At 32.7% G+C, this 19,938-nt stretch overlaps 2 protein-coding genes across 5 annotated transcripts in view; both read right to left on the reverse strand.

Moving 5' to 3' along the window:
- The window catches only part of LOC143188789 (peroxidase), a 154,285-nt gene extending 152,056 nt beyond the window's left edge, over positions 1-2,229 (reverse strand). Inside the window, exon 1 of the mRNA XM_076393232.1 lies at positions 2,128-2,229. The gene's annotated coding sequence lies outside the window, so the exon portion shown is untranslated. The remainder of the gene's footprint in view (positions 1-2,127) is intronic.
- A 7,748-nt stretch (positions 2,230-9,977) lies between these two features.
- Positions 9,978-19,938, reverse strand: part of LOC143176963 (peroxidase) — a 68,571-nt gene continuing 58,610 nt past the window's right edge. For all 4 annotated transcript variants that reach the window (XM_076374650.1, XM_076374648.1, XM_076374649.1 and 1 more), the window contains exons 5-13: positions 17,210-17,386; positions 16,089-16,285; positions 15,639-15,840; positions 15,204-15,546; positions 14,513-14,669; positions 14,222-14,395; positions 13,906-14,104; positions 13,514-13,619; positions 9,978-12,652 (exon numbers count right to left, since the gene is read on the reverse strand). In XM_076374650.1, the coding sequence (XP_076230765.1) occupies positions 12,565-12,652; positions 13,514-13,619; positions 13,906-14,104; positions 14,222-14,395; positions 14,513-14,669; positions 15,204-15,546; positions 15,639-15,840; positions 16,089-16,285; positions 17,210-17,386 (1,643 nt within the window). In that variant the 3' untranslated portion in view covers positions 9,978-12,564. The remainder of the gene's footprint in view (positions 12,653-13,513; positions 13,620-13,905; positions 14,105-14,221; positions 14,396-14,512; positions 14,670-15,203; positions 15,547-15,638; positions 15,841-16,088; positions 16,286-17,209; positions 17,387-19,938) is intronic.

Below are 19,938 nucleotides of genomic sequence, written 5' to 3' on the forward strand. Positions count from 1 at the left end.
TCAAAATTATTTGTTAACTACCCGCTCTAAAAAAATGCTTCCGACAGGAATTGAATATGATTACATTTAAAAAGTAAATTTGACCTTCATCTGTCCTCTATTTTAATAGTTTCAGAAATATAAATTCTAACGTGAAGGCAGTTGTCATAAAAATCGGCAGAAACTGTAAACTTTAGAGGCTTGTGTTTCTTGACATGGCTTGAAAAGTAATTTCAAAATTATCAAAATGATGACTTAACCCCTCTTTAATTGCACATGGATTACAGTATATTTTAATATTATCAAAATCCCTAGCATCGAGGTACAAAGCGATTGAATTAGTGTGAGATGGCTCTTACCCATTTTTCAGAATAATCCTATCTGATTTCAAAATTAAAACTACGTCACTCAGTTCAATTTGACAAGACAGTTTCAATGCATAAATAACCATACGATTTAATATTATTTTGACAGTTGTTTCCATAATTCACAGTCACATGTGAGATACTTTAAGATATTTTATTTAAAAAGAAACTAAGATGATCATGAAACTTTAAAAAACCTGAAATTCTTAAAAAATTAAATTTAAGTATCATGAAAAGTTAGAAATTCATTTGAGTAATAAGTTGTAGATAAACCCATTCTGCATTTCTCCACTGCCCATATCACTCGGGTCATTCCACGCGAAATCGGGCACGTTTCGGAGCAAGTTCTTGTAATTTGCTCAAATTTGAATATGTTGTAGTCTTTAACGATATTTAAACGTACCCTAAAGGATTTTTCAAAATTTTGAAAATTGTCGATTTTACAGCTGTTTGAAGTTAAGTGCTACCTTTTTTTAAATAAATTATAGCTATTGAACTAGTAAGCGGATGGAGATGAGCTTTACGGTGCTTATAGAGAAAACATTGAAGTTTGTAAAAAAAATTATTTCGTTTAAAAAAAATTGTTTTTTAATCATCTTTTTTGCAATTATTTTAAACAAATGCAGGTTTTTAAGATGATGCGCGATTTTAAAAATCTGAAAAAAAAGGAGAATATAGTTTGATCCTTCCCCTTGATGGACAAACTTTCAAAAAGATGGACATTTTAAAATTGGCCCTGTGAAAATTGCCGAAAGTTGACGCTGCGTCGAGTCGCACTGCTGTGGCGGGCGCATCGTCGCTTGCAACCTACTCGACTCCAGCGGGCGAACGTGCCTTATTATTTGGAATCAAGGCGACTTCACCCAACATTACTCTACATTATCTCCGAGCATTTGCAAGGTTTAATGCAATCAATAAATATTGGTAACACAATCTTCGTCTTATTCTTGAAAACATAAATATAATCTCTTAAATCCTAGCTTTCATTTCGAAGATTTTGGTATTAATGCAGAATGGCACTTTTTTGCAACTTCACATGGCAAAAATGAATGTGAACTTGTCAATAAGAATCATTGACAAAGAGTGAGTTACCAATATTTGCCGCCTTGATCGCAAATAATAACGCACGTTCGTCCGCTGGACACGAGTAGGCTGCCAGCGACGACATGCCCGCCACAGCAGTGCGACTCGACGCAGCGTCAACTTTCGGCAATTTTCACAGGGCCAATTTTAAAATGTCCATCTTTTTGAAAGTTTGTCCATCAAGGGGAAGGATCAAACTATATTCTCCTTTTTTTTCAGATTTTTAAAATCGCGCATCATCTTAAAAACCTGCATTTGTTTAAAATAATTGCAAAAAAGATGATTAAAAAACAAGTTTTTTTAAACGAAATAATTTTTTTTACAAACTTCAATGTTTTCTCTATAAGCACCGTAAAGCTCATCTCCATCCGCTTACTAGTTCAATAGCTATAATTTTTAAAAAAAAAGGTAGCACTTAACTTCAAACAGCTGTAAAATCGACAATTTTCAAAATTTTGAAAAATCCTTTAGGGCACGTTTAAATATCGTTAAAGACTACAACATATTCAAATTTGAGCAAATTACAAGAACTTGCTCCGAAACGTGCCCGATTTCGCGTGGAATGACCCACTCAAAATATTAAAATTGAATAGAAAACGTTTTTACGTACTTGATTTTTTCATAACAAAATACCAAAATTTTATCAAAATTTTAATTCACCAATACTATACATCAAGTTTGTATACTTTTAGTTACTTACATTTGTAGACTTTAATTAATAACTGCACAGAAGTACGAATTATGAAAGTCCTGAGAAAAATATCACAAATTCGAAAGAAATAACTGTATGGTAAAGGAACTGGATAACTACTCTGAGTCCCTATTTAATGCTTGAGTCATTATATACGATACATGTTTTACGTCAAACTTCTATTCAGACATTTAGTCTGCCATAAATTTCTCGAAGTCTTTGTACATCTATTTGTCTTCTGAACATTTGTAAAAATTCAAAAAAATTGACAAGGTGATTATAGACGTTAAAATAGGACAAGAACGAGGAATAATAAACTTGTAACAGAAGACTTGTTAATAAGCGAACTGTAAATATTAACTACAAATATTTAAAGAAGCAATGGTTGACATAACTACTAATGTAAAGGCACTCGGTCTCATACAGCTGCGATGAAATTCTATGACACAAACAGTAGTTCTGACAATACCGAGTGTTCAGAGCAGCTCAGCATAACTTTAAGGGGTGATTCTAGACACAAAAATAAGACGAAAATCAAGAATAACGATTTCGCGTTTGCATTTAAGGCTTCATTTGTTAGTTACAAGCAGTTATAACTATTTAGTTATAAATAATATTACGTTGGTAATTCGTTTTTTAAAAGTAGAAGCTGAGTTTACAGAAAAAATCAATGTCATTACTGAAATATTAACCAATGCGCATAGGCAGTCGATGGAGTAACTTATTTGAATTGGTATGTGCTCAAGGCGAAGAAACTTAACTATTGCAGACGAGTCGATGTATGACTAACATCAGGAGCTGCAAGAGATTTTAACCACAGACTTCTATATAATACTCTAGACTATTAGCTTCTGCTGTGAGACGTCCCATTCGCAGCGGAAAGTTGCAAAAGAAACGCTAAAATTTAAGCGCCCATTCAAGTATGTATTTATGCTTAAAGTCAATTTTTTACAACCTGGTAAAATGTTGAATTGGATTAGATCTGAGTTCACAGTCATAAAAAAGATCTTCGCCCAATTTCAAGATAGCTTCCATGAAGAAACAAAATATCGTGGCTAATAAAGTTTAACTTTCACTGTACGGGTATAAATCGAGCGTTAAAGGAAAAAGATTGTCAAGTATAAACTACTTCATTCCAAAATAATTAATATGTAATATGTGCGAGCTTAAGATAACTGATAAAAATTGATGCCGTACCAATGTCGAGTCGGAAGGGTTAATACTGCTATCGTGTTGTTCTCATATGTGGTCACCATGCCGAACCCATGAATGCTAAACATTATTTTATACGCTTACAAATTTTTCTTTACTTGTTGCAATATATAGAATAAAAAACACGCAACCAGCTCGAAGTAGCTTGGTGAGTATGGATACTAATTTCGAATATAGTTTCTTGACCTCCTCAAGGATTTCTATAAGCGACGAAAGTAGACTTACGTTTTTCCGAAAAAAATGGTACGAAATGCGATATAACTTGAATTATTTATGAAGAAATTATATGAATAACTTCATAAAAAATAATTTGATTTGCATAATGTTTGCTGTTATTGTAAAATAGAGAGCAAAAAGAATTAATCTCTGTTACTTCCGTAAGAATACAACGCATAATAACAAAGTTGATATTTTGTAACGAAGTTATAAATCTTCGCCTGCACGGCCCTGAACTCTGAACCCGCCTGATGCTCGACATCGACGAGTGAAGAATCTCACAGTATCCTTGGGCCTGGGATCATTAGTGTAACGATCTAGCTCATCATACACAGAATGTTCACAGTTAAAGCGGCTTACCTGTGAACACAGAATGAGATTCGTGTGAAGCGTGGGTCACTTAGTCCTGATCAGCCGAGTCGAAAACGTTTAGAGATTCTTGTATACATCTTTCTGTGTTATAAAATAAAATAATTTGAGAGCGAAGTTAAATGGAGTAATTTTCTATCATACGCCTCACTGACAATGAGCAAAATCTACAATGTCCATATCCTGAGAGTCCAGTTTACTTTTTCGCTGTCCTTCGTGAAGTACTCTAACAAAATAATTAGTGCAGCCTTTACGGTGCTGGACTTTACTATCAAATCTTCCCTCAAATTCAAGAACCTTACCTTATGCCTTATATTATATTTCGCTCTGGTGCTCCCACACCATACATTAGTTTTTCAATAGACCTTCGCATCGAACATTTATGCAAATATCCGTGATACGTGCCGAGTTTTCCTACAAATCCAGTCCCTTTCTCGCAATATTCCCATTGTGTGTGCGGTTTTCCTCCAAATTCGACGGCAAGACTTCTAGTACTGTGTACAGTACTTTCGTGTGTGGATTGGGACTTAAAGATTAATCGAAAGATGGACATGTTGACCCTTTCTACTCCAAAATTTCATAGGGCGTGTTTTGACTTGTTTTCTGAATTGTAAAGAGTACACAGGTTTGATGTTATTCAACGATATCCTCGTATGGTATTTCAATATTTGCGGATGAAAGAATCGTGAATTGTGGATATGTGAAGTGAATAGACAATTTACATGAGGGTGGACATATTAACCTTTTATATCTTATAACGTATGTTTTAAGTTGACCCATAGGTTGCAATAAATAGACAAAATTATTGTTATTCAATGATATTCATCAATTTTAACTGAATTTTAAATCCTGTAGCCTTGTCGAGTGTTGTCAAATTTCCGATCAGCTATTTGACGGTGAGTGACTTCTGCCCTTCCTTGCGTCAGTGCGACACTGCTGTTCGGACAATCACTCTTCGAGACCAGATTTTTAGACGCTTATAGCTAACAATTTCAAATGCCAAATCATTATTCTTGATTTTTGTCCTATTTTGGTCTCTAAAATCGTCCCTTAAATTTATCTTGTGCTGTTTAGAAACACCCTGTATACTAAACTAACAGTCGAAGGATTCTATAATTTTGCAGATGCATTGAAACGCAAGATTGAGGAAAAACTTATAAAATATGTTATAACTGTTAAACCGTAACAGATACAATAAAACGTAGTAATACTTCTTTGCTCTGTTTTTGCTCGTTAATACAAATCCTCTGACCCTCTGAATCCTCTGATCTTTAATTTAGCACAGATGCAAAATGAAGAAAGTTTAAACATTGTGGCACAGGACATTTTGTGTTCCGTTTGAGTTCCCCTGCCACCCTTTAAAAATTACTATGTACAGTACTTTCTCAATACATGTGAATTTCTCGGGTCTGGGAAATCACATTTATCGCATAGGTGCTACATCCTTTATAGTTTTCCAAACGTAAAAAGAAACTGTTCGTCGGCTGGAGAGAGGGACTAAGAGTCGAGGTAGTTCGGCGAAGATTAAAGGTCGCATATCGGTATTATTAATGCATGAGCAAAAATTTTGTTGTTATGGTTTTTTTTACGTAATTTTTTTAATCATATTCGCGATATTTTTCAGATTAAAATAATACCAAACACGATATAATTTATGTTATATTTACTTATGTTATACGTATAATTTTAGAAAACCATATACTTCATGAACGCCTTCCCCATTCCATAACCAGATGGAGATCTGCTTCAATACGAAATCGGCATTTTTTTACAATTTTTTGGGTTTTTTATTTTTCACAAATAGAATTTTTAATCTAAAAATCTCAAATAATTCTGAAATATGTGTATTGACAACTAGCATATCTCTGATTTTTTTCAGAATTTTTTATCCAATACCATTGGCGTAATTGGCCAAAAACATGAATTTCGATTTCCCCATTACTACCCCCCCGGATGAGATACAGGGTTAAAACTTGGTATAAATCATTTTTTTTACATAACCTATCGAATAGCTCATCGCAAGTTGAATTTGGTTTGGGGGCACTTTTGACCTCCTTATTCGGCTATACCCTTTTCATTTATAAATAGATATCTAAAAAATATATTAGAATTTTTCTCTAAAATAAGTAACATTACATGTATATACATATACATACGTATATAGGTTTTACGGAGAATTAAAAGATTGCGCGTGGCTCTCGCCGCTTGCTCGAGACTTAGACAGCGTTTGAGTTTTAAAGGCGAGAGAGTAAATTTCACTTTAAATTCGTCTTCTCTTTTGACTTTCCAAAGCTGTCTGAAGTGGTCCGAAATACCGAGTTCACGTACACGCAGCTGGTTTGGTAGTATGTGTAATAGAGAGGAACATTTTCAATAATTCACGTCTCCAATTTAGGTATCACAAATTCCCATTTCACATCGGCAGCCTTCTTCTTAATTAGGCCCTGCCTCGTTTACATAAGCCCAACTAAACTTGTCACGCACTTTACTCTGTTTTATCGATAACCCAGCAAAAAGTAATGATGAGACGTGGGTTTACGAAAGCAAACTTTTTGTTCTTACATAAGAAGCTTTTGAGCTGGGAAAGAGTTCATTCGAAAGAAAAAGAATTCAATAGAGCGCTCGTTAACTCGTGAGTTAACTCGTGATTTCGTTCAAAACGCTCTCTAAATTACTTAAAATTGCTTGGATTCTACGACTGTGAACTGTCGATTTTTACTCTACTTTATAACACTCGTATTAATAAATATCAGCAGAATCTCGTTAAATCACGAGTTGACTGCGCTCGTGAGCCCTTTCCCAGTTCGAAAGGTTCTTATATAACGATGTAAAATTAGCTCCCGTAAACCCATATTTTTTCCGAACTTTGTCGTTAATGTCACCTCCCTGCCACATCCTAGTCTACCCCTTTAAGCTCTCTGTTTGTGTCGCATTTCATAATTCATGACCGATTGTTGGTGAGAAAGCTACAAATTTCCTACTTACACTAACATTCATCGTATTGAAGACACGAATTTTACGCCACATTACATACGTTCCAGGCATAATATTATTTTAAACTTTATTAACTTTATTAACTTCTATGTTTCTAATTTATTAACAGCAATAGTAAAAGATAATAAGTTATGTCTTTATAAGTAAATCTAATCCGAATTATAACATATTTGATATCATTTTAATCAGAAAAATACCAATTTTTCTGAAAAAACATGTTAAACGTTGATTAAATGTCAATTTGTAACTGCGATTTCCAGAAAAATGTTATTAAAAACTGCGTGCAAAAAAAAATAAGAAAAATTTTGCCTAATCAGAGATTTGAAGCTTTCACGGCCCGGCGTCATACAATTCTCACTGTTGAAGCTTTCGAGTGTAAGCCGTGTGCAATAAACAAGACACTGTGTCTTTCGACCCTCTGAAGAAGCCAACTGCAATGCTAGCGAAACGTCGGGAAATCTCTTCCTCTTGAACACGACTTACACCCGAAAGCTTCAACAGTGAGAATTGTAAAAATGTTGCCGTTGCATTAGTATTGTCTCACACGGATATTCGTTCCCGGACTCTATTTATATTGTTCGGCGGTTGAACTTTTGTGCCGTCACTGCCGCCGCATTAATCGCTTCACTGGTTTCAAAGTTAATTATGTTAAGGGGGCAGACTCCTTGTGTTTTGAGCTGTGTGCGTGCGCTCACACAAGCAACGAAAGTCATACACGTATACGCGATAAGCGAGAGAGACAAACGGTTTCGCAAATTACGCTTTACGTCTCGATACTTGCATAAATGAATTTTTCGCGTGTACAGAACCCACGAGTAGACTTCACTACAGGGTGCTCTGGTCCGTTTAAAGTCCAATAAACACTATACGTTGAGAAAACTGTAAAATTACAAACTGTAAGCATGAAACAGACGCTGTTGTAAACTAGCAAGATGGCTGCCGAAGTGACATTTTCGCAAATATCTCACGATTTAATGGTTTTTTCACTCATAGCACACCAGAGCACCCTTCCTTGAATTAGCACAATATCGTGGAAATGCGATTTTCCTCAATTTAACACTTCTTGAAGGCGTAAAGCGTAATTTTCGTTGTGCACCCGTTTTGACACAAAAATAGTTCAACGATTTGCCGTTAGAAGCGTTAATGGTATATCTCAATCAATTGGGTCATATTACCATCAGCATCGATAAAAATACAGATCAGTCGGTAAATGTAATCTAGAATTTGACAGCTGAATGGCGTGTTCATCAAATACACGAATACAGACGCAAGAAAGGCTTAGTTGCCAAAACGTATTGAAAGTTTCGTCACGCTGTTGCCACATATATGTATGTACATATTACAATTCTGCCCATCAGGAAAACTTGAACGAATCCAACTCCAGCCGACATTCTGATTCTTACTAATAAGGGAACATCGCGAGGTGAAAGTCTCCGATTTTGATGAAACTTTGTAGGATTGTAGAATAGCAGAAAATATTCGACACGTATTTTTTTTTATTGCTTCTAATTCATCTAAAGGGTGTTAAAACCACCCCCAAAGTTGGGGGTGGAAAACATATTTCGTTTAATATCTCCAAAACTAGTGCGTATAGCAAAATGATATAAATGGGGCGATTGTGTATTTTTGAACGACGAATCCATTTATTTAAAAAATATATTAAAAAATAGTATATTGTCGTTGTTTTCACTGACAACATGCTGATCGAACGTTTTGCAAATTTATATGCAAATACTATGAACCAAAACACAAAATACGGCTAAAATAGAATTTTGAATTTTTACGTTATGAACAAAATAATAACATTCCTAGTTAAACTGCATTTTGTGCGAAATTGGGCCCTGAAACGAGTGGTTTTACGAAAAATATATACCCCTATAATGTTTTTGTCATTATATTATGATACATGTTGTTTATTGTTCACTAAATATATAAATTATAACATTGCTAATGAATACTCGCAACGTCTTGCACTCGTTGCAAACAGTACGAGAGGTTCAGTGTGAGTGACTCTTGATCGATGAAAATGTAGCAAGTACAGGTGATTTACAAATCATTATTCTTCAATAATTATTATTTACTATAAACAAACAATTGGAATTGTTCCAGAAGGTATAGTTTAATCCACTAATTTTACAAGAAAGTACCCTAGTTGAGTGTGAATTAGGCATACTCTCATAATCTGTAGATGCCTGGTTCGAATCTCGTAGTAGCTTTTAATTTTTTTTGTTTTCAATTTTTATTTTAAATAATTCTAATTTTTGTATACCTTTTCACAGATTACAATTATACCACTCATAACATTTTTATTTTTAAATAAAAAAAAATTAAAATAATTTCGTTTGTTTATTTCTTAAAAAGTATGAATGAATGATTGAATGAATAGCATGAATTTAATGAATTATTTATTCTATATATATAAGTTTTAGGATTTCACATATTAGTATATATATATGCCCATAATTATGAAAGTGGTCTAAATTGTATATTTCTTATTTTGGGATATTGAAAGGATTACATTTAAATAAATTAGAAAATATTTTTATATTACGTAACATTATAATTAGTCTTGATTAATGATAATTAATTATAAATGTGAATTTTGTGTGAATCTCATACGAAAATGTTGTTTCTTAGACCACTTTCATAATTTTGGGCACATATGTATTGCTTCATTCGTGATACTCTTTCTTTCTCGTTCGCACCGTCCTTTTCTATATTCCGTATGAAGCAAAATATCGGCTCAAGGCGTATTCAGTAGAGATTTACTGATGCATAAAATTGTAATTGATGTGGCAACAGCGTGACAGAACTTTCCTACGATGCGATTTGGCAATTATATCTTCGCACTTCTCATTTGTAATTGAACAGGATAACGCTAGATGCCACATTATCAAATGTCGCATCTATAAATTATATGTTTTCACTAATGCCCGTTTTTTCGCAACAGCGCTTCGATCGATTCGGAGTAGGCTCCGAAGGAGTCTGCCCCCTTAATGGTGGAGATAAAAGTTTCACATTTAACGCATAGAACTTTTTTACATTTATCGAGAGAATACTGTACATTATTTGCACCTTGTATAGAGTTAGTATTTATTTTGATCTCTGTAAATTCAAGCATGAATTAAATTAAATTAATGGATAATAGTACAAATGGCGTTAATGTAGTAATATAGTTTCTTCTAACGTATTTATCTTTTGTCCCATGAATTCGCATCTGTTCAAAACTCTCTATTCATGGTTGTAGCATTGGTGTGCTCACCAGCACTCGTGCAAACTACAAACTTCTATAGAAGTGCACATTCACTACTGCAAAGAAAGTAACTAACTGCTGTTACAAAGACAATTCTAGGATATGCGCTTTGTTGACTTGCAGTCTTTTTATCAAATGATATTCTCGCATTCTCCACTTACTCGCAGTGTAGGCCAGAATACATACACAAATGTATTTATGTGAAGTAATGAAATGTTGAATATATCCCTTGATTCTTTACTTGTTATTTAAAAAAAAGATCGACAAGATGGATACATGTATGTACAGTATATCACTCTATTTCCCTCTAAAAGTAGGTGTTTTTATCCACGCAAAATAGCATAATGGTAGCTAAAGAAATATTTAGAAAATGTATAATTACTAATAATCTTGTATTTCTTACTGTACAATATGGCTGGGCCCACTGGAACATAAAATGGATCGTATTGAACGCATGTGTATCTACATGTACAATTAATTCTAGTCACATACAAAATATACAACAATGTTATCCTCTCCTTAGAAACTAATCAGTCATACTCCGTACTTTAGTAATAGTTTAATCATAATCATATAAACAGATTTGTAGAACGGTGAGTAAAATAGAGTTAAAATTGACCTTAAACAAAATAATTTGTCACTTTTTTCATTTAGTATCTGCTTTCAGATGTAATTTGAAATTTTAACAATTGATATCCCACAACTTCGACAAATCATCTTAAATGAAGATCTTATTTCCCAACTTTGAAAATATCCTAGTCACGTCATAAACAAAATTTTACACTTAAGAACTAATACAACACTAGTAATATAACCTTAAAAAAACATACTACCTAAAAGTAGTCTTTGTTTAACGATTAAATTTTTATCACAACTGTTTTTATTTTAGCCTGAACAGGTCTAGTATTCTTTGCAAGTGAGAAAAATATATCTACCAAATGTATTGCTGTTTTTTTATAAGTACATATAAAATCATTTCTCAGATAGTTTCTGACATTCTTGTTCACAATGCGCTAAAAATTTTCAAACTTATCTAATATGTTATTTCAAGCAAATCTGTTTTAACATCCATTATAACTTATTGCTCGATATGTCCAATTTTTTTGAATTCAATCTCTCAAATTCACTTTTGCCGCTTCGTTCACCACTCATTTCACATGTTTGCACGTACCTTCAACTCTTTCATTTTTAAAAGAAATAAACGTTTCATTTAACAAATAGCTAAATGTTATTACAGAAGATTTTGTTTTTCAATTTACTGCATTAAAACATTTTAACCCAACGTTGTGATTTCTTCATTTATTGTAAATATAATAGTCTCACGGCAATAATAATTTGTGCAAAATTTAATATCAATAACGATAAGATAGATTGCTTACTATGAAAACTTGATTTATCCTTTTTAACATCTAATTTGCTTACAAAAATGTAATGCTTATGGAACAGTTTGTTGCTTTGTATTGTGTGGATTGAAGTTAGCACTGAACTAATTGTTAAGACGTCTAAAAGTCTGATATAATTTCGTTGTATTCATTGTTCAATACACAAAATTATACCTTACCGCACATTAATAGCATTTGAATAGCGTAGCACTAAATGTAAAATAAAAAACATATTTACCTATTAAATTTAAAAAACATGAAGATACTCACGCACTAATTCACGCACTAATTTATGAAAACAAACTCAGTAACCTTTCCTTTGTAATAACAGAAAAAAAATGGATGAAGAAAAAAAGCTAAAATATAAAAGATATCAACGTTCACTGTATGAAGGGGCAAGAAATAAAAGAACGGTGAAATAGATTAATAGCCTCTTTTAGTTGCATGATTTCATGAATGTTTGCTAAAAAACATGTTAAACGTTGATTAAATGTCAATTTGTAACTGTGATTTCCAGCTTCATTAAGCATACGTTTTTGCATAAAAGAAACGATTTCATTGTTCACGACACAACACTGATTACTTTAAAAAAGACTTCATTTCGCATGTAATTGTCTATCTTCTTAAGACCCTTTTTTTGAATTTGTTCGTTTTCCTCTGTAATCGACTATGTATAGTACGCCTAGTTCCATAGCATGGCGTTTAATCGACTAGTCACGTTTGTACATGCACCTCTTTATCCTTATTTTCATACGTACAGTGCATACTATTGTCTTTGAATTCCTCTTCATCATGCCCATGCATCATCCGTACTAGCATACGCACATTCTCAGCAAGAACCTCTGTTCTTCTCTCGGCAATAAAAGACACTATCAGAACTTGAGTTAACTCGAGTCGACTACTACCATTTCGTGTGAATATGGTGTTTTGTCGACCTCCTACGACTTTTATCACGCCCATACTGCGACCTGGGCGAACCGATGCGGCAATGTGACCAGCCAATTAGAAAGGAAAGACAGTTCAACGATAAGCTTTGGCCCTTTCTGCCCAGGCAAATAAATCCACACTAGGGATGGCTTCAAAGTCTGTGCAGGAACTTAGCTCATTCCTGTAAGAAAATTTAACATTTGTATGAAACCTTTTCATTATTATTATTATTATTATTAGTAGTAGTAGTAGTTGTAGTAGTATTATTATTTGAAAAAAGATAAAAGAAAGACTACAAAATTACTACACTATATTTACTGAGCTTTTTTCGACATATGTGTAGACATCTTAATTCTGTTTAAACCGTCGAAAACAGCTCCAATTACAATACAAAAGACATCTACTCTGCTTGCGTTTTACAGGAGCCCAGTTTCATATCAATACGTGATATATTAAATGCATATTGCAGTCCAATTCATTTTCTAACAAAAAACAACAAAATTGTATAGGAACACAAAATCTAGTTACCTATTAAGATTCGCATAATACACATTTTATTATAATAGTATGCGACTAGTAATCAATTACAGATAAGTTGTATTTATAAATAACTTCGATTTGACAATAAATCGTATTTTGTAAGATGCGTAGAATTGTATAAAATAAGTAAGAAATAAATAAATTTTACTTAATATTAAACACGTTTCTTTCGAAATAAATTGAACAGTGTTATGCGTCAATCACATGATACGTTACCACGAAGTTGGATTCCCATAAAACGTAAACGAACTAAGTGCTCTTAAATATACAATATTACAGGAATATAGAATACAGACGATAACTCTGAATGAAGTATAGAAATACTGTAACATCTATTCGTACTTGTTTTTTACGTTTCAAATACCAAATGTAAACGTTACATCATAAATAATTTGAATATGTATAAATGGCATTAACTACAACTCTATCATATTTCTATTATACCACGCAATGAAGTTATGTATTTTAAATTGAAATAAGAATTTCACATATATTAATTTACCCTATTTGTGGTCTGAGGAAAACATTTGGCTGCATGTGTGTAATATGATTTCCATTATCACAAAATAGTCTTGCCAATGTTACATTACGAATTGCTGCCAATTGCTCTGCAATAGAAAATAAAATAATAGCGATTAATGACTTAGAAAATAAAAGAAATAAATAATTGGTAAAAAAAGAAAAACAACACAGCGATTACTAATAAAATTGTAATGAATTCACTAAACTAAGCTTTAAATTAATAAATCATATCAAATACTAATAATACATGAGTAAGTGCTTACAATTATTAATTCTAGAGATAATTAAAAGTTAAATTAATGTTAGAAGAAATACTAAAATTCTGTACTGAAATATAACATAAGTTAAAATTATTCAAAATTCTTCTCTTACCTGGTGCGAAGGGATATGGTTGATATGCAGAATCATAGAAAAATCTATCAGTCCGACGAGTTCTTGAAAATTGCTCAAACATCAAACAACGGAAAGTGGGTCCGAGTAATCCATCGTCTAGTGGTCTCTCGGCCATACCGCCAATAATCAGATCAACGTCATCAGGATGAGCATAAATTTCACGCAATTTTTTGATTATCTATTGATAAACATAAAATTATCATATAAAAATATAATAAGTAAAAGTTATTAAGAGTTCTATATGATTATTTCGGTAAGTTAGGAAATGTTAAAAACTTATCGTTTATATATTCACCTCTAGGGGAATGTAATCTAAGAAGTCGTCAAAGTTATTTGCAGGTACAAGACCACAATATTTACGATAGTTATTGTAACCAGGTAAACCATGATCGCGGCCTCGTTGGATATCTAAACTGATAGCATCTAAGCCTAGACTATTTCGATCTGCTGCATATAATTTGCTTGTTATCTAAACGTAAATAATTAGTTTTACATTAATTTTTTTTATCATGTTTCTATTTACTCTTAAGACTAATATAATTGTTCCTCATATTGTCTTCAAAAGATAAATATAACGAGTGCTTACATCCGAAATTATGCTAGTATCCATCTTCTGACTGGTTTGTGTGGCCATACCACGAAGCAATCCGTCGAATATTTCATCCGTTTCAATTACGTTCGGTTTAAAGAAGTACTGTGCTAAGAGAAGCGTACTATTTGTCTGACGTGCATTATCTGTCAATCTATAAAAAGGAAAACTTATCACATTTTACAACCTAAATAAGTATTTAATGCTACTAAACTAAAAGAATTCTAAATTTCTTTAATTGATACAGTACACGTGTATGTATATTATCTCTATAACAATAAAACCCGATGCATACAAGCGATATTTCGACGCGCGATCTCGTTGCGATTATGTTTTACTTTATTTTCCCATTGACAAACAACGAAAACAGGCATCCGATTACGAAATCACGCGTCAAAATATTGCTCGTGTGCATCGGCCCTAAGCCCTAACCTGTGGAATCATTTTATGTGTTGCTGTATTCTCAAAATTTACAAAGATTAAATTAATCACTATTTTTATCTTACTAATAATATACGCAAAACATAAAACATTAATAGTTTCTTAAGATTCACAATTAAGTTTCTTTTTTCGTTCTTTGTTATCAATTCTATAAAATCATTCAAAAACATTGCCTATTTGTCTAGAGTAGTATGTTCTAACTTTTTAATTTTCAGTGGCAGTATAAAACGGATATTTTATAAATTACCTTAACTTTCCTTGCATCAACGAAGTCAAGAAACGTATGGCTGCTGTTGCGACCTCATTGCTAACTGCTGGATCATCCTCAGAATTGTAATTACGACTATAACTACTTCCAATAGTGAGTCCAACAGCTCGAGCGTACGTTTTGCCCAGTAATATAGGCAACCATTCTTTATAAGTAATATGTTGAATTTCAGCAATTACTATACGCCTGGCTTCTTGAAATAGTGTTTCATCCGACCAATGAAGATTCAATTTAGCAAGTTTATCAGCGATGCGATTATGCTCGCGATGCCAAATAGTGTGTATCACAGCCAGTTGAGGTTGTGTGTTTACACGATGATCGCCTGTGAACATTTTATTAAAATAATTTATATTATTGCAACCAAATTTGGACAAGGCACACTCCAATAAGTTAAAAAAAAAAACATGTAATTACCTGAATTGTAACAATTTTCCATACACATAGACGAGGTTTCCAAGCCGTCAATAAGTAAGTAGTGTTGTTCATTCTCATCACCCTTAGCCTTAAATGAACGAACCTTTAAACGACCTCCTTCAAATTCACGAAGCTCGCGTGATTTCTTTAAAGTTGATCCATAAATCATTGAACCATCCAGAAAGTGGCTCACCTGATTCATCTGTGGATTAAAGATTACAATGACGTCTTCTTCATTGTACATATGGAACTATCAAAGAACCTCACTGTATATGATCATTTTCTATTAATTTATAGGTACAATTTATTCATACATAAATCTGATAAACTATATTACTACTTAATTAGTACTACTTAATAAGTAGCGCTTAAGCTACTTAAGCTGTAGCGCTTTGCAATATTGTACATAATCAAGAAGTTATATTTAAAGCATCGGGTAAATTTACTAACTTGTTCTGCTGGTCCAAAAGTACACTCAGATCTGAGAACTGGCAACGATCTCACATAATTCATACAACGAACATAATGTTCACCATAAACAGGATCTTGATCAGATACTATAATAGCAGCACAATCCGGGTGGATATGTCGGGGAGATAGAGGGTTTCCATCTGATCGACAACATGTAATTGGCTTTCCAGATGACACTACAAATAAAAACGGAATCAATTTCTTGTTATTCTATATCTCTAGTATTTGCACGTGCAATTTTCATCTCTTATATATCAGAGGATATTCACTTAACTAATACTCAAAAGTGGTTTTATTATACAGTAAAATCTCGATTATTCGAACCAAAACCTAACGAAGCTGTTCTTATAATTAAACTGCGATTTGTGTACAAAAGGGTCGTTTATTGTGAAATTATTGTGAAATGTATCATATTGCACTAAACATTAATATTTTGACATTAATATTAAGCAAATACGAAGTCTCTAGAATCAACATTTAACAATTTTCTTTAGTATCTCTTCTTATCATTGTGATATTTTCTACAAATGTTCTAATCCAAAAAGTACGGAGGATTAATCGAATCGATTGATTAGGGTTCTGATAATCATTTTGTATTTTACAGACAAAGTTAGAGACCAATAAGGTAAAAACTAATTTAAATTAAAATTATTTTTCAGAAATTTAATCAGTGTACTTAAAACCTTAATTTATATCTAGTCCTAATAAATAACTGCTCAAATTTCCAATCTTCTATTAACAGGAATGTATTACTATACTACTACTTTTATGTTTCTGTTTAACGAATACGCTTGAATAATGTTTCTGATTATATAGAATTTGTTAAATTTATCCATGTATACCTAACAGCAACAGAAAATAATTCTTACCTTGAAACCCAGTATTTCATATAAAGAATTACACATTATATAATTATCGAAATAATCAATTAACTAGTTCCTGTTCTAAAATCTGTGTTGCCTCTTCTACATTCAATTATTTATTGGTTTTCATAATTAAGACGAATTTATCTGATTGCATTTCTTAATCTAATTTAACAAATAAGATTTGATTGCATGGTTTTATGCTTTGTTTTCATGTAAACATTAGTAAAGACTTACCCATTTTACGCATTGGAGTGTAAGAGAGATCATTTGCAATGAATTGACCCCACTGCATTAGCGTCAACGTTCTACTGATATCTGACTTATCATTAGGCATTGACAAAGCCACACTTACACTCCTGGCACCTGGTAGCGGCTTTTTCGTTTGCCCGATGCGTCTCGGCTCTTGAATTCCTAGTCATTGAACGAAACATTAAACATTTGAATGCTATACTATTTCACATTGTCAAATCGGAGTAAATTTTTACTACATTTCATGAAATATACATTGAAAAACATGTCCAATTGATCATCTATTTCGCTCTACATAGACAACTTCATTCGTTTATTTCTATTGAAGTAATATTCAAACGATGAAATGTGAAACAAGAAACACAAAAATTTCATTTCGCGTTATGAACATTACATATTTACATCTTATTTGTAGTATTTAGAGACTCAATAAGTGACAAAAATACTACTGCGAACTCGATTACTCCGATTTGCACGAGACATTTGTGCGTATAAATAATATCCGTGCAGCGCGAGAGCAAGAAACAATTCGCGTGTTCTAATCGTGAATGCTTGATTTGAAGTATCCCTGATACGAATTTCTAGCCTAACGGTACCTAAACCTGCCTCAATATGTCAGATACCAATCAATAACTACTTTCTACCTAGCATCCAACAACGATTGATTTTTAGCCCCGAAAGAGAATCTTCGATCGGACTTTAGACGACCTTTCTGATGTTGATTGAATTCTAGATCGATCAGAAAATGACAAGTGACTCTCGCACTGCAACGCAGGAGTATAAAATGCTTTCTGTTCTACTTCAATATAACGTTCTGATGCGTTTTCGACGGAACATACAGAGGACATATTGGCAAATTAAATCTCATGTCATGGATTTATGCTTGCTTAAACGATCACGTCGAGAACGCTCGCAGAAAGAATTAAATGACTTATCTAAGTGGCTGATGAAGGTGCCCAAGTGAGAGAATCGAAATGGGAAATCACTGTCTCACTGTTTCTTGTTCTATTCTGTGTATATTGTAAAATCCACTTTCTGATCTCGAACATTTTATTATATTTCAACTTCGTTCAAATCAAAATTTGATATATTTATATATTAATCTGACAAGAAATCTACGTATCGTGAGTTGTAATTGGGATCACCGACCGACTCCCAATATCTATTCGCCTCGGCTCGGACACCTTTAACGAGACCCGTATACCGCAATCAACAGAAAATAGCTGAACTAGTGTTACAATAATAAATATGATACGTTATTAGGTATATCCGAATTAGTTTACATACACATTCTACTGCTGGATAGAATCTCCCAACCGGGGCACCCTATTGTAGGCAGTATTATTCACTGCTACACTCAGGCATTTTATGCTCTATGTGCCTTATCGCACAACAACTGTAATGCAAATCACAGAATATAATTTGTTAAGCCAATCAACGGACGTTTTTAATTTTTTTTATCCATTAGCGCCCAGGGATCAGAGTGTGTTCGTCTTCGTACATATTTTAATTGTTTTGCTTGAGTATGTGTAACGTGTGTACATAAATAATCTGATTCTAATGTTTTAAATATGTGTCATTGCATTTGCTTACAAGGTATCAATGTGAGTGGATTAGGTAGGTTAGTAGGTTGAGGTTTATAACCCGTTTGCAGCTTTAAGCAAAATCGGAATTATTCTGAATTCAGAAGAAGAAGCAATAGTTTTTCTGTACGCATCTGGCCGAGTCTGTGAAGACTTTAAGAAAACATGATCGACATATGAATAAGGTAACCAGAGTTCTCAGTTCAAAATTTAGGATGGGCACCTAGGTCCAAGAGCCGATAAATTTTGTATAAGAAAATAATGATTTAAGTATAATTGTATCCTCATATCTATACAATAGTATGTATGTATATACACATACACATATACGCGAAACTATAAATATAAACTATATAAATATAAATATAAACTATTATTATTACATATAATAAATATAATAATACAATAAACTAAATTGAGCATACTCTTTATTTTTGAAATCACAATGATATAGGAATTTTGTTTACCTGTTGATCTAAAAATTCATTTATGATGAAATATTTTCTATAATTCATAATAAACCTTAACAGAATGCATATGTAATCCTATTTAAAAAATAGGTGCCCCATTTATCGGTCGAAGAAGTTAAGAAAGAAGATCAAAACTAAGGACATCTGTTCATTTTACATAGAAAACTTGATGAGGAAGTATTTTCGAGAACTCTGTCTGACTGTAAAAATAGATGATTGCTGAAGATTTCTTTCGAAAAAGGCTTGTTTTATTACGAGGAAACAATTAAGGAAAGTCAAAATTATTAACCAACATTATTGTGAACAGTAAAAAGTAATTAAAGTTTCAGGTTAAACCTAATGAAAATTGTATAAACAGACACAAATAAAATGTGCAAGGTGTCCTAGAATCATAAATTGAAATGAAATAATAGAATTTGTAGAAAGAAGAATCTTAATATTCTTTGTAAATGTGACACTGCTTTGAGGTCTAGAAGATGAGCTGTTTCTTAATTTCTTATGTCACTTGTAAATAAATATCTACATACGTGTATCTCGTATACACATACACTTCCTACAATATACGGAATATAATCAATGTCAAGTAATTTAAATCTATCACCTTAGAAGATTTAGATTATTGTAATATGTCTTATGTCAAATTTTCTGTTGGGATAGATAC

This window comes from Calliopsis andreniformis, chromosome 3 (genome assembly GCF_051401765.1).
Source record: "Calliopsis andreniformis isolate RMS-2024a chromosome 3, iyCalAndr_principal, whole genome shotgun sequence".
NCBI lineage: Eukaryota > Metazoa > Arthropoda > Insecta > Hymenoptera > Andrenidae > Calliopsis > Calliopsis andreniformis.